The following is a 20,377-nucleotide window of genomic DNA, read 5'->3' as shown; positions in this document are numbered from 1 at the left end:
AACTTGCGTTTTAATTTACAAAATACAATAAAACACTAAGTATGGCAAAAACAAGTTCAAAAACTACTTTGAGAAAATTTAATTATTAAGCTTTTAAAAGAAAACTAAACATGTTTTATTAAATTATTTGAACAAAAACAATTCACATTTAATATGAATACTTAGCAAGGAAAAATTATACTGATTCACAGATGTGAATTTCTAGAGAATCACTTTAATTAAAGTAAACTAAAACAATCATTATTTTATAACAATAATTAAGAAAAGAATATTGAAGGCTGATTTGAAGCTAGAAAAAAATATGTTATGTTTTCAATCTAACTTCATCTCAATGTAGCATGAATAAAATACTACTATAAATATAAAGTATAAATTGTAATTTTTAAAGGCTAAAATATTTAAGAAAAAGCTAAACTATTTTAGATAATCTTTAAAAAAAAGGTACAAATTTTACTCTTTATATCTATAAAATGAGGCATTTAACAACAAACCATCATATCTTTCATGTAATGTTTAGGAAAAGTAAAAAAATAATTGCTATTACAAGGTTTGCAAAAAGGTCCAAAAAAAAATTTTCTTTTCAATACACCACTAAAGTTTTCAAAAAAAAAACTATCTATTGAGCTCTTATAAAGTCTATTACCACATTACAAAATAACTGCTTTCAAATTTGTTTGGCATAAAAGTACCATGAGAATAAAATATTTTATATACATTTTAATTTCTAATAATATACAGAATAAATAACATTCATATTCTTAATCTATAATAAAAAACTATGTAATTTAATAAAATTCCATTACAAATTATTTTCAGTTTTTAGATAAAAATAGTAAAATATTTTTTTTCCTTTAAAATATTAAAAACACTTTATCTTCATAATACTTCATTAACATGAACACACTTTTAATCTTTGGCATTTAAAAGATCATGTAATTATTGAAGCTCTTTAGAAAGAAAGCAACTTTACACATTAATATTTCTTTGAAAAGAATATATTTATAAAATTCTAGCTCAAATTACATCCCCAATCATTCTATAACATCTTATGATCAGGTATTAAAATGATTTTGAAAGTCTTATAATATTTACAATAATGTAAAATTCAAATTTGCCAGTTGAAGTTTTTGAGTTATGGCTCCTCAATTTTAAATATATCTGTCAATAATTCAAGTTTTCTAAGTTTAACACGCGTTTTTTAATATTTACATAATTAAAAAAGTAAAACAATTTCAAAATTTCCAATCAATGTAAAAATAATTATCTTTAATATTCCTTAATCTATGTGCTTATTGTACAAAAGACAAAGCATTTTATACATCAAGGCTGTCAAACATTTCCACTAAGATAGAGATAATAAAATCCTAAGATAGAGATAAGATCCAATAGAGATGAGACAAAGGCTTGAATTTGAACTTATTCGTATCAACCTACTTTCAAACAAAAGAAATAAACTTAGAAAAATTCAGTTCCATTGCTAAAGAAGAATATATATATTAATGGCCCAATGGCTACTTTAAACCAATGCCTTGTTAAAAATGGCTCACAAGGACTTAAATAAATATTAAAATTCTTCTCTTGATGAAATTTAGAATTATACATAATTTAATGACTATTTAAGAAAATTTTAAAGGATTTTTTCACAGGTACCAAAGGTCATGTAGCAACTTTTGGCTTTGCCTTCACCTGACATTCATTTGAAAAAAGAATCAGTCTTTGAACTTACCAATATTGGCCATATTCATAACAAAAATGTAATATGTATAGCACATTAAACTATGCATTTAAATAATTCAAATTTTTATGGAGTTACGTATCACAAAAACACATTAATATGAAATTTTATGTTTTGAGAAAGATTATCTTAAATCATTTGAGTTGAGCTTTTAAGTTTTGGCCTTTGTTTTTAGAAAACAAAACATTTTAAAAATTATAAGTTTGTGCTTTTTATTTCCAAAAAATGAAAAACTGCACTTAAAACTATTGTTAATTACTTTATTTAAAGTTTTGATTCAAGATGAATAGCATACAAATGCTACATTAAAAAATATTTATATATAGTTTTCAACAAAATAGAGCCTTCTAGGCATGAAAAAATGATTCAACAAAAGATGCTCTCATTTTGTATTTAAAAACAACTTTAATAGTACATCAATTACCTTTTCTGTAATGAAATTGTTAAACAGGGACTAAGTCGGATATTTCTTCCTACATGAAAATAAAGTAAATAAGCCGAATTATGCTCAAAAATTTTTAGTTAAATAGAAATCGAAAGTGCTAGAACCAGTCTTGGCTATATTATAATTGATTAGTGCAAACTAATATTTAAGCAAATTAATTATAAAATTTTATGTTAGGCTTATTTTTGGTTAGACTTTCTATGCAAACTAAACCTTAATAATATAAACACCACAGATTATATTTTAAATATAATACGTACATTTTTATATTTCTATTGAGTTATTAATAACAAAAATATATTACAATCAGGCACTAAAAAACTGCTGCACCATGAATGGAAAATTTAAGTTAATTTTAATAGACATACCAAAGAACTTACCCAGTAAGAGTAGGGGAATTTTTTAATAGTTACTATAATTTTGTTTCTTCTAAATATATTCAACAGTAAATATGAGGAGATATTTGTTCAGTACATTGCACAAAAGTTTTAAGAAATATAAAAATTGATCTTTACAATACGTAAAGACCAATTTATTTATATCACAAATTATAAGTACCTAAGCGTCCAAAATGTTTAAAATCAGAATACAAAATTATGCATCAAAAGTTTGTAAAGTATCAAAGATTTTTACAAAAGTTGATTCGACGATACTCTCCTATTCTTTACAATGTTCCTAATGGGTTTTTTTGCTTTAAGATGTTTACAATTTCCCTGATAAACAAGATAATCATGATTTTTTTTTAATTTTATTTTCATCGAGAAAATTTCCAATTTTTGACAATGAAGAGTTACATACCTAAAAATCATTCCCCATAGTGATTTGTCATTTTAAGGAATTGTATAGGTTTTTGGAATCCTTGTCTAAGAAGTATTTTTTATATTTGAAGCAAAGTATTTCACCTTCAGTTAAAAGAATATAATTATTTTTATAAATACTGTTAGTTTATTTATTTGGAAGAAAGTACCTTATTAAGAAAGATTCTTAAGGAAAATATTTTTTCTCAGTTTCTTTTTATTCTTAATTAGAGATAATTGTTCCAAAATAAATTATTCATATTACTTAATGTTTATTTTACATATATTCTATGTCTGTGTGGCCAGTAGTGTAAGCAACCCACTAGGATATTAAGCTATGTAAAACAATTCAGCATAAATTAAAAGTACTAAAGTAAAAGCTAATACTTTCTAAAAAAATTGCAACATATTCGATTAATTTTCACAAAGTAAAAAATGAATCATTGTTACATTAAACTTATTGTGCATTAATAGTTATTACTATTATTAACATACTTTGACAAATATACAGCCACACTCACAAACTAATTGAGAAAAAAAATTTGCAATCATCTTTTTCTGCTGAATTCTTAATGACTTAATATAATTGTCATTGTTTGAGCAAAGGTTATTGAATACAATCTTTATAAGCAATAATTACTTTTTTAATCTGTTTATTATAAGTCAATAAGATATTTAGGGAAGACATTCATTAAAAACAGATGTATATATTTAATAAAATTCAAGAGATCTAAATACAGAACCATAACTTACAAAAAAAGGGTTCATAAAAATTTATGTAAACTTTTCAAAAAATTAATCTTCAAGGAATAAAACTAAAAAGTGTAACAGAAATAATGATTTATTTTGACAAAAAAAAATCTATTTAGAAAGATACTTTCAATTTGTTAAAACAAAGTCTAGGTAAAAAAAAAACATTAAACATTTCTCATTTAACTGTTATGTTATGTACATATGACAAAATAAGTTTTCTAAGTTATATAATTCCAATGCATATGATGTATTTTGTACATATGACCAAGTTAAAAATGTAATGGAAAGGTATACATTAAAATTAGGTAGTTAATATTCAATGAAAGTTTAATTTCATTATAACCTGGAATTTTTTTTAAAAAACAAGAACGCTTTTAAATGTTGAATTGAGCCTGTCAAAAGTTCAATAAAAATATCACTTGAGTCATCAATGAATAATATTAATAGTGATCTAAAACTAAACTTTAATTATCAAACTATAAAATCCATCTATACAGTCTGAATTAAGATCAGGAATCATTACATTTGTAATATCCTACTCAGTTAGTGAAAAATTCAAGTTTTAAATCAGAAATTAAATAAATCTAATGCATGAACAACAATATGTATTTATTAGATTAAAAAAAACTTAAGGAATAAAATAGTGAATCATAATAATGCATCAACAAAACTTTTAAGTTTAAGATAATGTCATTCATTCTGCACGAAGAAAAAAAAATGTGTTAATTAGGTTAAAGAGAAAAAGTTTAATCGCAACAACAAAAAAAATGAAATGACTAAATGAATTTATATAGAGAACAAGAACTTAAAATAGTTTTTAAAAAAATGAATATCAACAGCTATTTGGTTAATGAAACTGTACAATGGGTTAATACTAAACTAAAAATCAGTCCAATTTAAATCTATAAATTGCATTTGTTTCATGTTACATCATAACCACTGTCATTTCTTTCATCATTGTATACTCTAGATGAGAGCGATAAACCAGAATCATCTGTGGATTGAAGAGAAACAATACGAGATTGCCTTAATCTGCTTCCTTCACCAGAAGAATGAGAGGCAGTTGACCCACTTGAACTTGGAAATGCTAGACAACTCAAAGGTCTTGAGTTACGAGATGACTGAGAGTTTTTATCATTCTGAGCTGGTGTGAAGTGATGATCCCCAAACAAATCAGATTTGGAATACTTTAGACGTATTCTTACTGAATCAACAGCATCCAGCAAGTGTTTTGCATCCATAGCAAGAATATGTGCAGCAGAAAGCATGCCCTTACGGTAATCATTATCTAGAGTGGTCATTGAATATTTTTGAGCTTGTTGCATAGCTTCAATTAAAGATGCCATATCCTTACTTAATACTTTGTGAGCCATTTGTATCTGTAAAGGTGAAAATTTAATTTAAATACATATTTTATATCATTTAGAATATTAAAAAAATGAATAAGCAAATGACAACAGTGTTTCCACACCATTTTAGAAATTGTTTTGAGTTTTTTTTGGAAATTCTTAACCAGATTCAATTTTAAAATACATGCAGGGGTAGCAGCAAAGTTTTTTTAAATTTTAGGGTAATTTTAGGAACTTTTTTCAAAAAATTTTAGGGGTAATATATGATTTTGCTAGGATAAAAACAGATCACACGGTAGTTTATTACATAACAGAAGATTATTACAATTCATCCACACATATCATAAATAATTGCAAGCCATAAAATAAAGCTCTGAAATTTATTAAGTCAAGAATGAAATCTCTAAAGTGTAAAAATGAAATTTCAACTTTACATATTACCTATCAGAAATTAAGTGCATAATTCAGGAACAGGCAAAAGTGAGAATAAATCAAGAGAAAAAATAAATTAACACCAACTTGGATTTTTATTTAATTTTTACCTTCTTAATCAAAACTTTATTATTACCCTTTACCTTACTTTATTAAGAAAAACTATTGTGTGATATTATTAGATTTCAAATCAGCAATTTATATTAGAAGTTAGAGAAAAACAAATTAATCATGATCATTTTTCTAATATATTCTTGATATGATTTGTGAGATTCTTTTACTGCCCTCAATAGTGTTGTGGTGATCTTCAACACTCCTCCATAATTTCGAATGGTATCTTTGATTAGTCTAAGAGACATAATAGTATTCTCATGGTGACTCACATTAAGCATTGCTTTATTTATCGAAAAACCTCTCTCAGGATCAGAATTCCCATGTGGCAAAATTAAAACAGTTTTAATTAATGTAGTTAAATTCTTATATTTTAGATTATTGCTTTTTTATTTATATTTAGCCTATAACTCTAATTTTTTAGGAACACCAACAAAATTTTATCAGATTTTTAGGAATTTTAGGGTTTGCACATAGTTTTAGGAATTTTATGAATTTTAGGGGGAATGCGACCCCTGTACATGGCAATATTTCATCAAAAATATAACATTTTCTTATTCAAAAAGCAATGAATCTTACCTTTTGATAAAAAATTTGCTACATATTAAATTTTGTAAAATAAAATAAAATAAATAATTAACACAACATGAAGGTTTAACATATAGACATAATAAAATCTAAGTATTGATAAAAACAATATTTTACACTAAAATTTAAAATAATATAGTTTATAACAGGCCCATCAGCCACATAGTCAGCCATCATATATCTTACTTTTGATTAAGAACGAAAATTAACTTAAACAGAAGGCATAATTTTTTTAAAAATATATCTGATTTTAATTCAAGTGTAAAGCAGAGAATTTTTCACAGAAAATTTTAAAAAAAAATTAGGAATTCATATTATTTTTTACAAAAAATAATTAAAATAGATGTTAGATTTATTTACTTTGAACCTCATTGGCTACTTATTGAAACCATCAATTTTTTTTTTAAAAAAAAGGTTGCTTTTAGGTTTTGGCTAAATATTGCATTATTCCCTGTCTTTTTTTATCTACAAAATCAAATTCCCTGACAATTCCAGGGTTTTAACAACCCCCAAAAACTCCTATGTTTATGTTGCCATAGTGTTGATTGAATGCCGAAAACTCCTATGTTTATGTTGCCATAGTGTTGATTGAATGAACAAATATAATTGCAATTTAACAAATATGTTGCATTGGGGAGACTCAATTCTAAAATGATAAATCACACAGGAGGACCATCCCAAAATTATAAACAAGTAATTAGGGTGTTTCATCTATTCTAATTTCCTATCACAAATTTTTAGGACTCTTTATTATTATTGGGTTGAAAAAACTTGATTAATTATTGTGTTACACCACTATTTATCACACCCTCACTTACTTGCTATTTGTAGAAGTGGTAATCAAATCTTATTTCTTAAGTACACTTATCTTTTTACAGTTTATTTTACAAGTAAATAATCAGAATTTTAAAATGGGGAATTGAGGTGATTCGCAAATTAGTTTTTTAGATAGTTTTAGCAGCAATTCAAACTAGCAAAACACACCTGAAATTAAAAGCATTAAATTCTGATTAAGAAGTACTACACCTAATTATAATTTTTTACGGAATATTAAAACTTCAGCAAGAATGGATTAATACTAATAGCAAGAGTATTACTATTAGCTATTACTATGACTATTAGCAAGTGTGGAACCCAGTTAAGTGTTTAATAAGGTATACTAACAACAATGAACCAAAGAACTATAAAACTTAAGAGTAAAATTAGTAAAGATATGCATAAATTTTTTTTTATTTAATTCATAGTTTATTTAATTGTTGATTTTTTATTATTGTAGCTTAATTTATAATAATTTAAAACATTTCTAAAATTTTGCGTCTTTATGCAGATTTAACTTTTTGTTTAAAACTGCTCTGACAAGTTTAGTATTAGAAACTACACATTCAGTTACAATTTCTTAAAAGAGTTAAAACTTCCAATCAAAAAATTAGGTCACTAAAAAACCTCCAACTTTCAGAAAATGCAAATGATATAAACCATTTATGTTAAGGGAAACACTTGTGTTTCCTATTCCTACTATAAGAAATAGATTTTAGCTGTTGATAGAATTTTAAGAGGTGGTGTAATATGAAAAGTTTGAAGGAGAAAATATTTAATTTGAGACATAGGGCACACTTTAAAACTTTATAGCTAAATGCTAAACCTTCTTCAAGCGTCGAATTAAATAATGAGTATTTAAATAAATCAGATAACTGGTCTGAGCAAACAAAGTAGTATAATAATTACACTTCGCTTTTAAAAGAATTTTTAAAAATTATCAAATTACTTCTTTATGAGACCAAGAAGGAAAGCTTGCAATTATGTCATCGACACTGGCTAACAAGCTACGTAAATGAACTCCCACTTGCTGAAAGGTAAAAATAATCATTAATATTTAAATTCAAACCACAAAAACTTAATAGACAAAAAAAGTTTTTTAGTAAACTTAAAATACAAAAAGGAAAGTGTAAATTGAAGGAAATCATTAAAAAAAATTTTAAAAAATTAAATTCAGCCTGAATTTTGAAAAAAGAAAACAATAGTCTTATAGCTAAAAACTATGAGAAGAAAGAGACCAATTAGAATAAAGAGTATTTTTAAGGCATCGAAATATGAATCATTTATGTATCATAATTAGTAGCAATTTGGCTTTTGACTGTTTTGTCACTGACTGTTATAAAGAAAATTATAACAAAACATCTTTTTCAACTAAGGACTACAATTGTCACTACTGAAATCGGTTCCAAAACCTTTTTAGCAAAATTTGTAACCTCTTAATAATTTTAAAGAATGATCATATAGCAACAAGGTTCAGTAAAAATTGTAATTTATAGCTAAGAGGAAAACATTTCCAATAACTGAAGTGGTAAAATAGATAAAGGATGTATGTAAGGAAAAAGAAATTTTCAAATGATTGGCATTAAGGTCAACGTTTTCATACACAGTATTTTTAAACTAGTCACACACTGAGGGAGCTAACAAGAAATGAGAGGCATATAGAGGCAAATTCCCACACATTTGCTTCAGGATGCAGAGAGGTAATGTGTGCACCTTAATGTAAATTTATGGGAATTCACTATCTATAAGTTTTTTGCTTCCTGTTCACTCTCTCAGTATGCATCTTGCCCTTCAATAGTAATCAACAATGACACTGACTTTTTCAGAGTCTAAAAATGGAAATCTATATCTTCTTTTTATAAGACAAAAACTTAATTCTGAAAAAAAATCATGTAGTTGTATAACAAATAAACTATTCAGGTTATAACATATTCAATTTCCTTTCTAAATTGTTAAGCTTTTTTCATCCTGAAACGTCAAACGTTTGTTAAAAAAATCTTGAATTCTTACTTTAACTAATTTAAGATATTCTTCCATTCTTCCCTGCTGTACACCTTGTGATAATCCCATAACAGCTCGAACTACATGGGTTGTATTCTCGTAAACAGAATCATTAGTACGATCTAACTCAGCAGTAGGAGCCTGAAAATGTTTTAATGGAATGAACCTCTTTTCAAATTGAAGAATCGTAATAGTGGAACATATGTATAATGAAATATATATATTGTGACATAATTTTCTTACATTTGAAGAAGCTTTACTTGCTGACATAAAACCATTTTGATCATTTGAAAGACTAGTTGAGTCTGAAATATAAGCGCCATCAACTACTTTTAGTATATTAATATGATAGAAATAGGTATTGAAATAAAGAAAGATAAATATATTCCTTGTTTTAAAATCCCTCTTGTAATAAGAAAACCAAAAAGTGAGGTTAAATAGACAAAAAAATTTACACAGACTAAAAACTTTGTCATTAATATTTTTAAGCAGTATGCTAGAAAGAAATGTATCAAAACTATTGAGGCAGATAATTTTTAGCCATAGAAGCCTTTATGAATCCATTCAACTTAACTGAATTAGCATCATAGATATTCAAAAAGACTGAGATGAATTGAAAATTATTTCCATGCTTTCACTTGCATGCAATGAAATACTATTACACATGATTTTAACTTAAACAAATGAAAGGTTTGCACAACTAACTTTGTATGCTAACAGTTTTACAATACTTACTTACATAAATTTTATTATTTAGTTCTTCAGGGAGGATTATACTTGTTAAAATTAAAACAAATAAACAAGATGATTAAGCTAAAAGAGAAGACTTATGTTTTTAAAATAAATTTAATGATACATTAAAATACTAATATGTGTAATGCTGCACATATTAATACACTTTAAAAAGCTTCATATTTATAATATAGAGCATAAAAATATAATAAAATTTTAAATATTTTATGAAAAAAAAAATTTTTTTTCTATGAAAATCTAAAAATGAAAAATGCAATCCAATTTATAAATGACTTAAATTTGATTTTTTTCATACATTGTTTCATCAAATTATTCACATTCCAGTTAAATTAACAATAGCTCCTAGTATATTTGCAAAATAATATAATGTAAATAAATCATTTAATAATGTCAATAAAGAATTTATACAATACCCAATTCAGTTGGGAACACAAATTGTTGGGAGTTACAATGCTGGCCAGAAGAAGGTTGACTTTTTGTTTGCTAAAACAAAATCAAAGTGAATATCGAGGAAATCTTGCATATCAGTTATTGTCTGTGAGCTTTTTGTTCTGAACATAGTTAAAATGAGTGTTTAAGGAAATGGACACTGCTAAAAACTGCATTTAAAAAAATTGGCATAGCTATTTAAACATGGATAGGGCATTTATTTTTTTTTTTAAAGAGTACTAATAGATTCAGTTTAATTCTTACCATTTGCTTAAATTAATCAGTAAATTTTTTTAAAGTGATCTTTTTCAAAAAGACTATAAAAGAAAACTGCTGTTTTATAAGGTTGACCTGAGTCTTAAAAATTTATAATAGTGGTATTAAATTTTGATTTATAAAGACCACTATTATTTAGTAATCAGAATACAAAGAGATCACTTGAAAAGTCACATCTGTAATATAATACGCTGCTAATCTTACCCCATTTGCCTTGTAATGATTATGATTTAAAACGAAAGGACTAAATTCTTTGGTTAAGAGTTAAATTTGAGTGGAACATTGAAAGGGCTCATCTATTGAATCTATTTTCTTAAATATGCAAGGCTGTGTCCATTTTCTTAAGCACACATTTTGAGCTGTGTCCAGAATAAAAAGTCCAGTGACAAGATAACACTCTAAATTCATAAATGTAAAATTTGATAGTAACTTTATTTACATATTTTAACTGATAAAAAATTGATATTGATAGGGGGAAAGAAACTACAATAAATTACTCCTGAATAAAATTTTTTAATTAAATGTTTTTAAGAATATGTATGAAATACATATTACTGTTTTTCCAAGATTTTCTTCAAAAGTGGAAATAAAGCAACTGGAAATAAAATAAGCTTACAGCGTATGGTTAAACAAATAACAAAACATATAACATAAAACATTAACAAAAACATATAACACAGTTAGGCAGTTCAGAAAACATTCAGTAAAAATGCTTAAAAATAAAATATTAAATAAATAAAAAAAAATCAGAAGGAAAAACATCTGATTATCAAATGCTGATTAACAAGTTATAACTAGAAATTTGTTTCACTTTATTTTATTTTACATTTAGTGAATTTTAAAAGGGTTTAGTTCTATAGGAAAAATTGTAAATGCAAGTAAACATGAAAAAACAAATTTTATTCTCCTTAATCAAGATTTGTATTCAAGATTAAAGTAAAATAAAGTTTATGAGCAATTTCAATAGTTAAACAAGGTAAGTAACAAAAAGTTACACTCAATTTGAAGGTTTATGCTCTAAGTGGGATGTAAAACTATTAGAATTATTTTTAAAAAAGTAGGCATTGTTAAAAAAAATAAATTTGTAATTTAAATATGCTTAATGTGTCAGAACAGTCATTGACAGTGTTTGGAAATTAACTTGAAACATTACTTATAGTTTCCTTACAAATTTTTAGAATATACGTTAGAAAATATTTCAGTTTTTTTTTCTTCCTCTGACACTATGAATTACTACCTAGGATTAAATAATTTACCTTAAAGGCACTTACTAATTACTATTCTGAATATAAATATAAGCTGTATTGTATTATAAAAATGTGGGTAAAAAGAAAAATTTCATCCACTTTGAAATGACTCATAAGGAAAGATCTTTTCATAAGGAAGCTAATATGTCAAACCTTCAATATCTCGTACTATTAAGAGTGAAAATAATTAAAATCCTTTAACTACCTTTTTAGTTATTTTGTATCGTTTTGTTCTAAAAACTTCAAAATAAAACAAGGAAATTTCTTAAACAATGGATTTGGAACTAACTAAAATAGCAAAATATAAATTAAATATGAAATTTTAACAATGTAGTCTGTAAACATTTCTAGGGAAATATATGTTTGCTTGAAATATCTATATATATAGTATTAAAATGCATAATCTTTTTTAGAACATTTACCTCAGTCACAATTACTTAAAAACTTAACTCAGAAACATTTATTGATTAAATGCAAATTTATTCTTAAAAAGCAACAATTGCAAGTACCAAATTTTCATTTAGAAATAGGATTGTGGAACCTGCATTTCATTAAAGGCTTTTAGTTTTTTTCATTAAGCTGAAGAAGGCAGCCTAATGAAAACAATTTCAAATACAGACACATTTATAAGGACAAAACAGTTTTCATTTGCAAAACAATGTGTGACCTTAAAAATAACTTACAGGTAAAGGAGTGAATTGCGATTCATTAGCTGCAAGCCATCGGGAGTCCTCTTCAGATTCTCTTTGCTGTTCCTGAAGTTTGACTTCCATGAATTTTTTCTCTAATTTTTCACCAGTTTCATTTATACGGTGATCCTGTCAATACATTACTAAAAACTTGAATAAAATATAATTTACTTAATGTTATTAAGTATATTTAATTAAACCATTAAAAAGTAATTCATTAAGACTTTTTCAAAAATTAATATTTTCAATAAACAATTAAAATATCCATTTCCATACTATAAATACAATAACATGATAAAAAAAAAAGAATAGCTGAAGAATTTGCATGTGTTTGTGTTTCTTTACAACTCCTCATAACTTGCAAATAATACCTAATGTTGTATTAGTCATACATGTAAAAGAATGAGTGTTCCTTCGCTTGTCTGTATAGATAAAACATCATTCTACAGCACTATTTAATATTATTTAGCAGTATACAATTTATATCATTAGTATCAATTTACTTAATAGATTGAACTTTTGCTTGTTTGTTTGTTTTTTCCCCTTCCTTTCAGTTGAATCAATACAAATTTATACGCAAAAGAGCAGAAATATTCACCGAAATAAATTTGTTTCAATTAAAAAAAAATAAAAATAATGTAGTGATAAAAAGGGCTAAGAATGTCAAACGTATAGGAGAAAATAATGAAGTAAAAGAATGTCTCAATAGTAATGATTTAATAATAAATAACAATTAAAATACTTTTTGCCATTTATTTTATCACAGTGAAGCTTAAGTACAATAATATGCTTATAAATAATGCAGCTTTGAATAAAATAGTACACATACATGTACATTGATAATATTTTTAACTTAATTTTGATCTTTTTTCTTCTGTTAGATATTCTTTTATACAAACAATGCGTTTGAAGAATATAAAATCTAAATAAAAACATATTGCATAGAGTAAAATTTTGATTAAGCAGATGCTTACGAAATAAGTGTGTTATCTTGTAAAACTATTGCTAAACATATTGCATAGAGTAAAATTTTGATTAAGCAGATGCTTACGAAATAAGTATGTTATCTTGTAAAACTATTGCTAAGTAACTAAAGTGCTATATTCAGACAACATTCTTTAGAAAATGAACTAGGCTTATCATATGATACATTTTTTCTTCCTTAAACAGAATATTAATCATGTTTTATTTTAATGCTAAATTCACATAGATATTTAAATAGATGCAATCTGTACAAAAATATTTAAAAATCTTTACGGTAGCATATATAAGCATGGTAAAAGAAAACTGTTAAAATAAACTTTCTTTGTAATTTAATTAATTAAAAATGCAAGTCTGTCTTAAACTTTGATTACCAAAAATAGCATTTTTAAAATAGAAATTCATAAAATTTATTTACTGGTTTATGCCCAGCTGGAAGGGCTGCGGGCTTCCATGATTTATAATTTGGATTTAATGTTTCAGTGGACTCCATGTACAGAGTGTCTGAAGCTTGAGGCATATAAAACGAGAAATGTCCTAAATGGCTTCCCATAAAAGGTGGAGAACTAGAAGTACTAATTCTCTCAACAGGAAACCGAGCTGGCTAGAAAGAGGCAATAGCAAATTAAAAAAAGTAAACGTTACTACTAATCAAGATATAAAAGAAAGAATAGATTGAATTTTTAAACAGAAAAGAGCATAAATACAAAATAAGAACTCTTATTAACCCACAGTCAGTTCAGAAAATGTGAAAATTAAGGTTACTTTACAATACAGTTTCCTTATCTAATAACCACAAAAAACTGGTTTACCAAGCAGATATGAATGCAGGTCAACATGCAATATTATTGTCAAAGGGTTAATACAATATTCAGATAAGTAATTAACGAATGATTGTTTGGTAAAATGATTGTTGGAACAAGAAACCAAGCCACATAATTAAAAGAAGTACATAAAAACTTATCATTATTTACTGGCATGCCTTTTTCAAGATTTAAGGCTTTTCATAAACTAATAATTTCCAGATAAAAGATACTTTTGACATTATGCTTCAATAAAAGTAATTTGAATGCAATCACTTCTACAAAATAAATATAGTATCCAATATCAGATATATTTACCCAGTAGAAATACAAAAGGTTTTGCGTTTGAAATTTTAAAATAGACTAACAAACATTATCAAACATCTCATTGACTACTACATGGATTACTAAATTACTCTTATAAAATAATAAAAGAATTTTATCAATCATTTGAGTGTTATTTGACATATAGCTAAGTTGGTGAAATAAAAACTGCTATTTGAAAAAAGTACACAATTTTTATCGTGTAACTTTGGTAGGACAAAATGTACGACATTCAATGAATAAATATGAGAAAGACAAAATTAATACAATCATCTTCACTGTACTTTTACATGATGAAAATAAACTTTATATCAGTGCTCTATTATTCCAAAACTATAAATCAAAAACTAATTAAGGATTATTAAAAAAAAAGCATGCATATATATAAAGAAAATAAGTCTGCATAAAGAGTTATTTTTTTAGAAGTACTATAATACATTCGAACATTGTTAACCGTTTTAATTAGAGAAAACAAAACATAATATTATAAATACCTTTGGAGGAGGTTCGTCTGAACAAGAAGATCCTATATAAAAGAAAAACAATATAGAACTGATTATAAATTGATAAATACTCTGTTCATATAAAACATATAGTGAATTCTTTAACACTTTGGCAGTTATTTGTTTGAATATGTAACTATGATTTTCAAAAAGTATTAAATATTTTAACAAGTAAGAAAAAATTTAAGAGTTTGTGGCTAGTAAAACCCTAAATCTTTCAATTACAGGTGTGGAATCCAGTGCAGTTAATCCAAATCCTGATTTGAATCAGTTGCAAGTTGGCGATTTGAAACACAGGAATTCTGCCTGTTGATTACAAAGTAATTTTTCCCTCTCAAATTAATTTAATTTAGTACTTGCCTATTTAAGAGAATTTTTAAAGGTATTTTGCAATAAGTAATTATTGCTCAATCTCAAGTTGGAAGAGTAAGTAACACCTCATTCTACAAAAAAATTTTAATAACTTGGTTAGATTTCTAGCCATATTTCCCTCAACATCTATTTGAAGTCTATAAAACGAGTTATTAAGTTTATTTGGAAAGACATGCTATCTTTTTAACTACAATAACTATGTTCAAGTTGAAATATTTTACCCCATGACATGGCTTGAATTCTTCGGTTTTCTCTCCGCATAACTTCTTCCAGTTGAGTTCTTTCTTCTTCTAGTATATCACTGCAACATAATTATAAAATTAAATAACTCAAAATACTCTCTTGTATACATAATATAAAATTTCAATTTTCTACAAACTTAAAGAAAAAAAAATTATACAAAAGAAAAAAGTTTTGAATCAGTCATATATGCATAAGGGATTCATGTTATATATTTCGTTCTGCTATTGTTCCTAATAACAGAATTTTGAAAATCATATTTCTGAAAGCTTAGATCATATTTTAAAATGTACAGGTACAAGACAAAAGTTTAATAGATTTCTACAGCAAGATGAAATAGTAATTCTGGGATAAAAAGAGCTGAGAAGAGAAATATTAAGTCCCTAATGCTGGAAGAGAAATATTAAGTCCCTAAAATAATAAAATAGATCTGAGTTCTAAACAAAACTATCAATATTTTCAAAATTCCAAGAACAAATATTTACCCTAAGACTCGCTTTATTTCTTTAAAACTAGGTCTTTTAGATGGCTCATATGACCAGCAAAGAGACATCAGATTATATAAATGAGGTGGGCATTTAGGTGGCAATGGTAATCGTTCACCATTTTCAATTTTTCCAATGACGTCATTATTTTTGACACCTTGAAATGGTTTTATACCATACATAAGAATCTCCCAGATGCAAACACCTGAACAAAAATTGAAATTATTTATTATTTAAAAATATGTGAAATAAAAATGAATCACACATAGAAAAGGTTATACTTAAATAAGTTTATAAATAATTTACATTAAATAGAAAAATACATTGAGAAACAAAGACCAATAAAGAGCCAATTATTTTCAGTTAGCTTACCAAACATCCATACATCACTTGCAGTGGTAAAACGGCGAAAATTTATAGATTCAGGAGCCATCCACTTTATAGGTAATTTTCCCTTAGATGCTTTATAATAGTGCTGTTCTTCAACCCAACGAGACAAGCCAAAATCTCCTAGCTTAACACAATCATGTGAAGAAACTAAAACATTTCTAGCAGCAATGTCCCTAAAAAAATATATAAATTACTTCAATTATATTCATAATGTTAATGAATCATGAAAAAAACAAATACAACCAAAATATAGTGCTCAGTATTTAGAGGTGAAATACGAATAATTCTATATATATGAAAAATTTTGTGTACTCTATCATTCTTGTATTGGACTAATTTAAAAGTATAACAAAATCTCTTTTATGAATATGCTTTCATGTTACAAGCTATAAGACATAAGAAATTCTTACTCATTTATGCTCAGGTTAAATACTGCTGAAATTCAATTTTAGCTTATTTTGATACTTTAAGATATTTTAAGGTATATCCTAGACAAACAAAAATAAGTTTAGACTAAAGTTGTACTCTGTCTGCAAATAAAAAAAGTATAAGTCAAACTGCGACCAGATCAAAAAATATTAATTCATTTATTTTTATCTTTAAACTAGAAAATGCTTTTAAAACAGGAACTTAATATCATTTATTTTGGATTCCAATCATAAAATTGCTAGTAATATTCTCCTTTGCTATTTCTATTATTCATTACCTATGCACAAATTTTCGACTTTCCAGATATGACAAAGCAGTGCTCAGTTGAAAAGCATACAATATAAGAGTAGCTAAATCGAGTTGATTTTTGCTGTTCTGTAGGTAAGCTCGCATCTGCAATGAAAACATATAGAATTATAAGTCTCCTAAAGTAGTAATTATTAAAAATAAAACTTATTCTAAATCATATACTTTTAAGAGCCAATCATAAGTAATAAATTACATTCTTAACAACTAACAGAGCTTAAAGCTCAGCCTTTAAACTTATTAGCAAATTATTGGATCTGGATGTCTTTCCTTTTTTTTTTTTAAATTAGAGCAGACACACAACTTATACAAACAAGAAATTGTTTTATACGTGAGTCATATAGATAATATGTATATGACTCATTATAAATGAATTATAAAATGTAAATAAATATAATTCATTTTTTACATACAATATGCTAGAAGTTGCCCAACAATGGTATTTTTGTCGACAGCAACAATCTTAATTTCATACAATAATTTAAAATTGTTTAATATTCATATGTTTGCAAATTTATATANATTTAAATATATATTATATATATATGTATATATATATAACAGAAAAATAGAGTGATTTTGCTCATGAAACATTACATAAAATTTAAATAATTACCTCCCCATGCTTAGCTAATTCCATGACAATCCAAATAGGAGAATCAGAACAAATCCCAACAAGCTTAATAATATGCGGATGATCAAATTGTTGCATTATATCTAAAATATTGGAGTGTATTGTGAATTAACAGGACTAAAACATTAAATATTTCCAAGAATAGCTAATGAAATCATATCATACATGCTTCTTCTAAGAACTTTTCTCCCATAGATTCCTCACTTTCAATTTTACAAGTCTTCACTGCCACTAATAAGGTTAGACTATCCTTAAAAACAATAGAAAATATACATGTAATAGAAACATATAATAATAAAACATAATTCTATAACATGTAATAGAAAATATACATGTGCATGCAAAAATTGCTTTCAAAACTGTTACTATCTAGCTCTTAATAGAAACAAGCTAATGGACTAGGTTACTTAAGGTAATCTATTAACTTTAAATCTACTAATTTGCTAAAACCAATATATTTAAATTAATAGAATATTTAAAAATCTAAAAACAACAAGTGAATGTTGAGAAATCAACTACATCTTTAATTAATGTATTTAACAAAAAGAAATTAAAATATTGCATACAGATAGCTAATAATATTGATTAGATTCCTGTATTTTGCCCTTATTAAAAGTACCGAAATTGTTTCATTTGAAAACAATTACGGTACTTTTAATAAGGGAATTGAATAATAAAGTACAAATCCAAATTAAATGTATCATTTTGAAATATTAAAAATAAATATAGACTTCCTAAATAAATTTAATTATATTCCCAATAAGCTATATATTACTTCCCAGTTTAAATTTATTTCATTGGAAATATGTGATAAACTAAGCTAGTTATTGAAATGAGAAAGGACATAAGTTTATAAAAAGGAACATGTTTACAGAAAAGACGGGGTAATAAGTAAAATACATAAGCTATGAGTAAATATTTAGTTACAAAATCAAAGATAATTTTAATCTAGTAAGAAAAACATAATAAGTACATATATGATAAATAGTAACAAAAAAAAACTTTTGAGGAAAATGTAATCTTTTCTTTATTACATATCTCCTTAAATGCAGAAATATAATACAAAATTGCTATACTATTTGAGTAATATTCTTTTTCTAGAATTTTCATTGGTTAAATAAAAAATCCTTATTTTGCTTTATAAGAAATATTTTACATAGGTAAAATTTAAGACTAATCAGCCAAATGTTACTTTACAAATTTGCACAAATAATGATAATGTAGTTAATTGTGATTAAACATTTTAGGTTATCTCTCATTAAATTTAAAATATTAAATTCAATTCAAAAATAAAACTAAATGTAGATGATCTTTTAAATAAAATGAGATGGTGAGGCTTTGTAAAAATAAGTAACCTAATTATTAATTAGACTATAAAATATTAACCTCACTTATAAACTTAAGTATTATAAATCTATTACTTACTTTAGATACAAAAGTACCTTTGTGCACATCACCAAACTGCCCTTCTCCAATTATTTCTCCAAGTAATACATCAGTCCTTAGCAATTCATAGTTTTTTACTGCAATATGGATTATAATTAGAAATGTTCATTAAGATATCAAAACAAAAGGAAATGTTTGCTACATTCCAGAGTCTTTCTCAAAAATGGGATCAAAATAGTACATCCTTACTAAATTATTTCAAGTTACAATCAAAATTTTTAAATTCTTAGTATTATTTAGATTTCTATTGATACTTACAGCATATATCATCTTTAATTTGAGGGTCTTTTCAAAGCAATATGTTTATCAATGCTACCAAATAATTTAATGAAGCTATTTCATTATAAATTAGATTTTGAGAAATACATTTAGTTTTTATTTTTAGGGACACATATTTATATAATCAGTATTATCTTTTATTTTGTATTCATTATGATTTTCAATATTCCATAGAATTAAATTACAGTAAAAATCAAAAACTGCTTTAGTTGATATTTAGATATTATAAATAGTCCTAAATGATTTTTTTCTGAATTAAATGCATAAAAGAAAAGGAGTGTTAATCAGTAGTCATTGCAACCCCCATACTTTGAAGAATTTGCAAATAATATATGAATCTATTTCTGAATTCAAACAACAGAAGTGTAAGTGAAACTGTTTAGTGTTTATTTTCTCCTGACTATTTTCATTATAATATACATTTTAAAAATGAAATAAGTATACTATTGTTTCCCACTTCAAACAAATAAAAAATGCCATTCTCCTGGCATGCGTGATAGGAAAGAAACTAATACTGTATTTATTACATACAAATATTTTTCATTAGTTTTTATCCAGTCAAATCTTTACAGTTAAACTGTAAATAATATCTTTCCATTTGCATAAAACAAATTAAATTATTTTTAAAAAATATCTTCTTGCAATAACAGATTTAAGATCAATAAAATTTTAGCTTGATTTCTTATATAATATTTCTGCAAGCTTAATATTTCCGGTGCTTGTCTTAGGACTTAGTACAATTTTATAAGAATCCCCTCATTGTA

The 20,377-nt window shown here is 25.5% G+C and overlaps 1 protein-coding gene across 1 annotated transcript in view; it reads right to left on the bottom strand.

Annotated features, from left to right (window-relative positions):
* Positions 1-3,802: 3,802 nt before the first annotated feature.
* LOC107440704 (focal adhesion kinase 1) overlaps positions 3,803-20,377 on the bottom strand; it is a 95,690-nt gene continuing 79,115 nt past the window's right edge. Inside the window, exons 15-29 of the mRNA XM_043047568.2 lie at positions 19,314-19,411; positions 18,054-18,138; positions 17,871-17,971; positions 17,226-17,341; positions 16,502-16,692; positions 16,130-16,334; positions 15,626-15,705; positions 15,024-15,055; positions 13,821-14,006; positions 12,416-12,550; positions 10,194-10,263; positions 9,271-9,332; positions 9,037-9,168; positions 7,976-8,056; positions 3,803-5,109 (exon numbers count right to left, since the gene is read on the bottom strand). Coding sequence (XP_042903502.1) covers positions 4,651-5,109; positions 7,976-8,056; positions 9,037-9,168; positions 9,271-9,332; positions 10,194-10,263; positions 12,416-12,550; positions 13,821-14,006; positions 15,024-15,055; positions 15,626-15,705; positions 16,130-16,334; positions 16,502-16,692; positions 17,226-17,341; positions 17,871-17,971; positions 18,054-18,138; positions 19,314-19,411 — 2,033 coding nt within the window. The 3' untranslated portion in view covers positions 3,803-4,650. The remainder of the gene's footprint in view (positions 5,110-7,975; positions 8,057-9,036; positions 9,169-9,270; positions 9,333-10,193; positions 10,264-12,415; positions 12,551-13,820; positions 14,007-15,023; positions 15,056-15,625; positions 15,706-16,129; positions 16,335-16,501; positions 16,693-17,225; positions 17,342-17,870; positions 17,972-18,053; positions 18,139-19,313; positions 19,412-20,377) is intronic.

This window comes from Parasteatoda tepidariorum, chromosome X2 (assembly GCF_043381705.1).
Source record: "Parasteatoda tepidariorum isolate YZ-2023 chromosome X2, CAS_Ptep_4.0, whole genome shotgun sequence".
In the NCBI taxonomy this organism is placed as follows: domain Eukaryota; kingdom Metazoa; phylum Arthropoda; class Arachnida; order Araneae; family Theridiidae; genus Parasteatoda; species Parasteatoda tepidariorum.
This window is presented reverse-complemented; position numbering and strand designations above follow the sequence as displayed.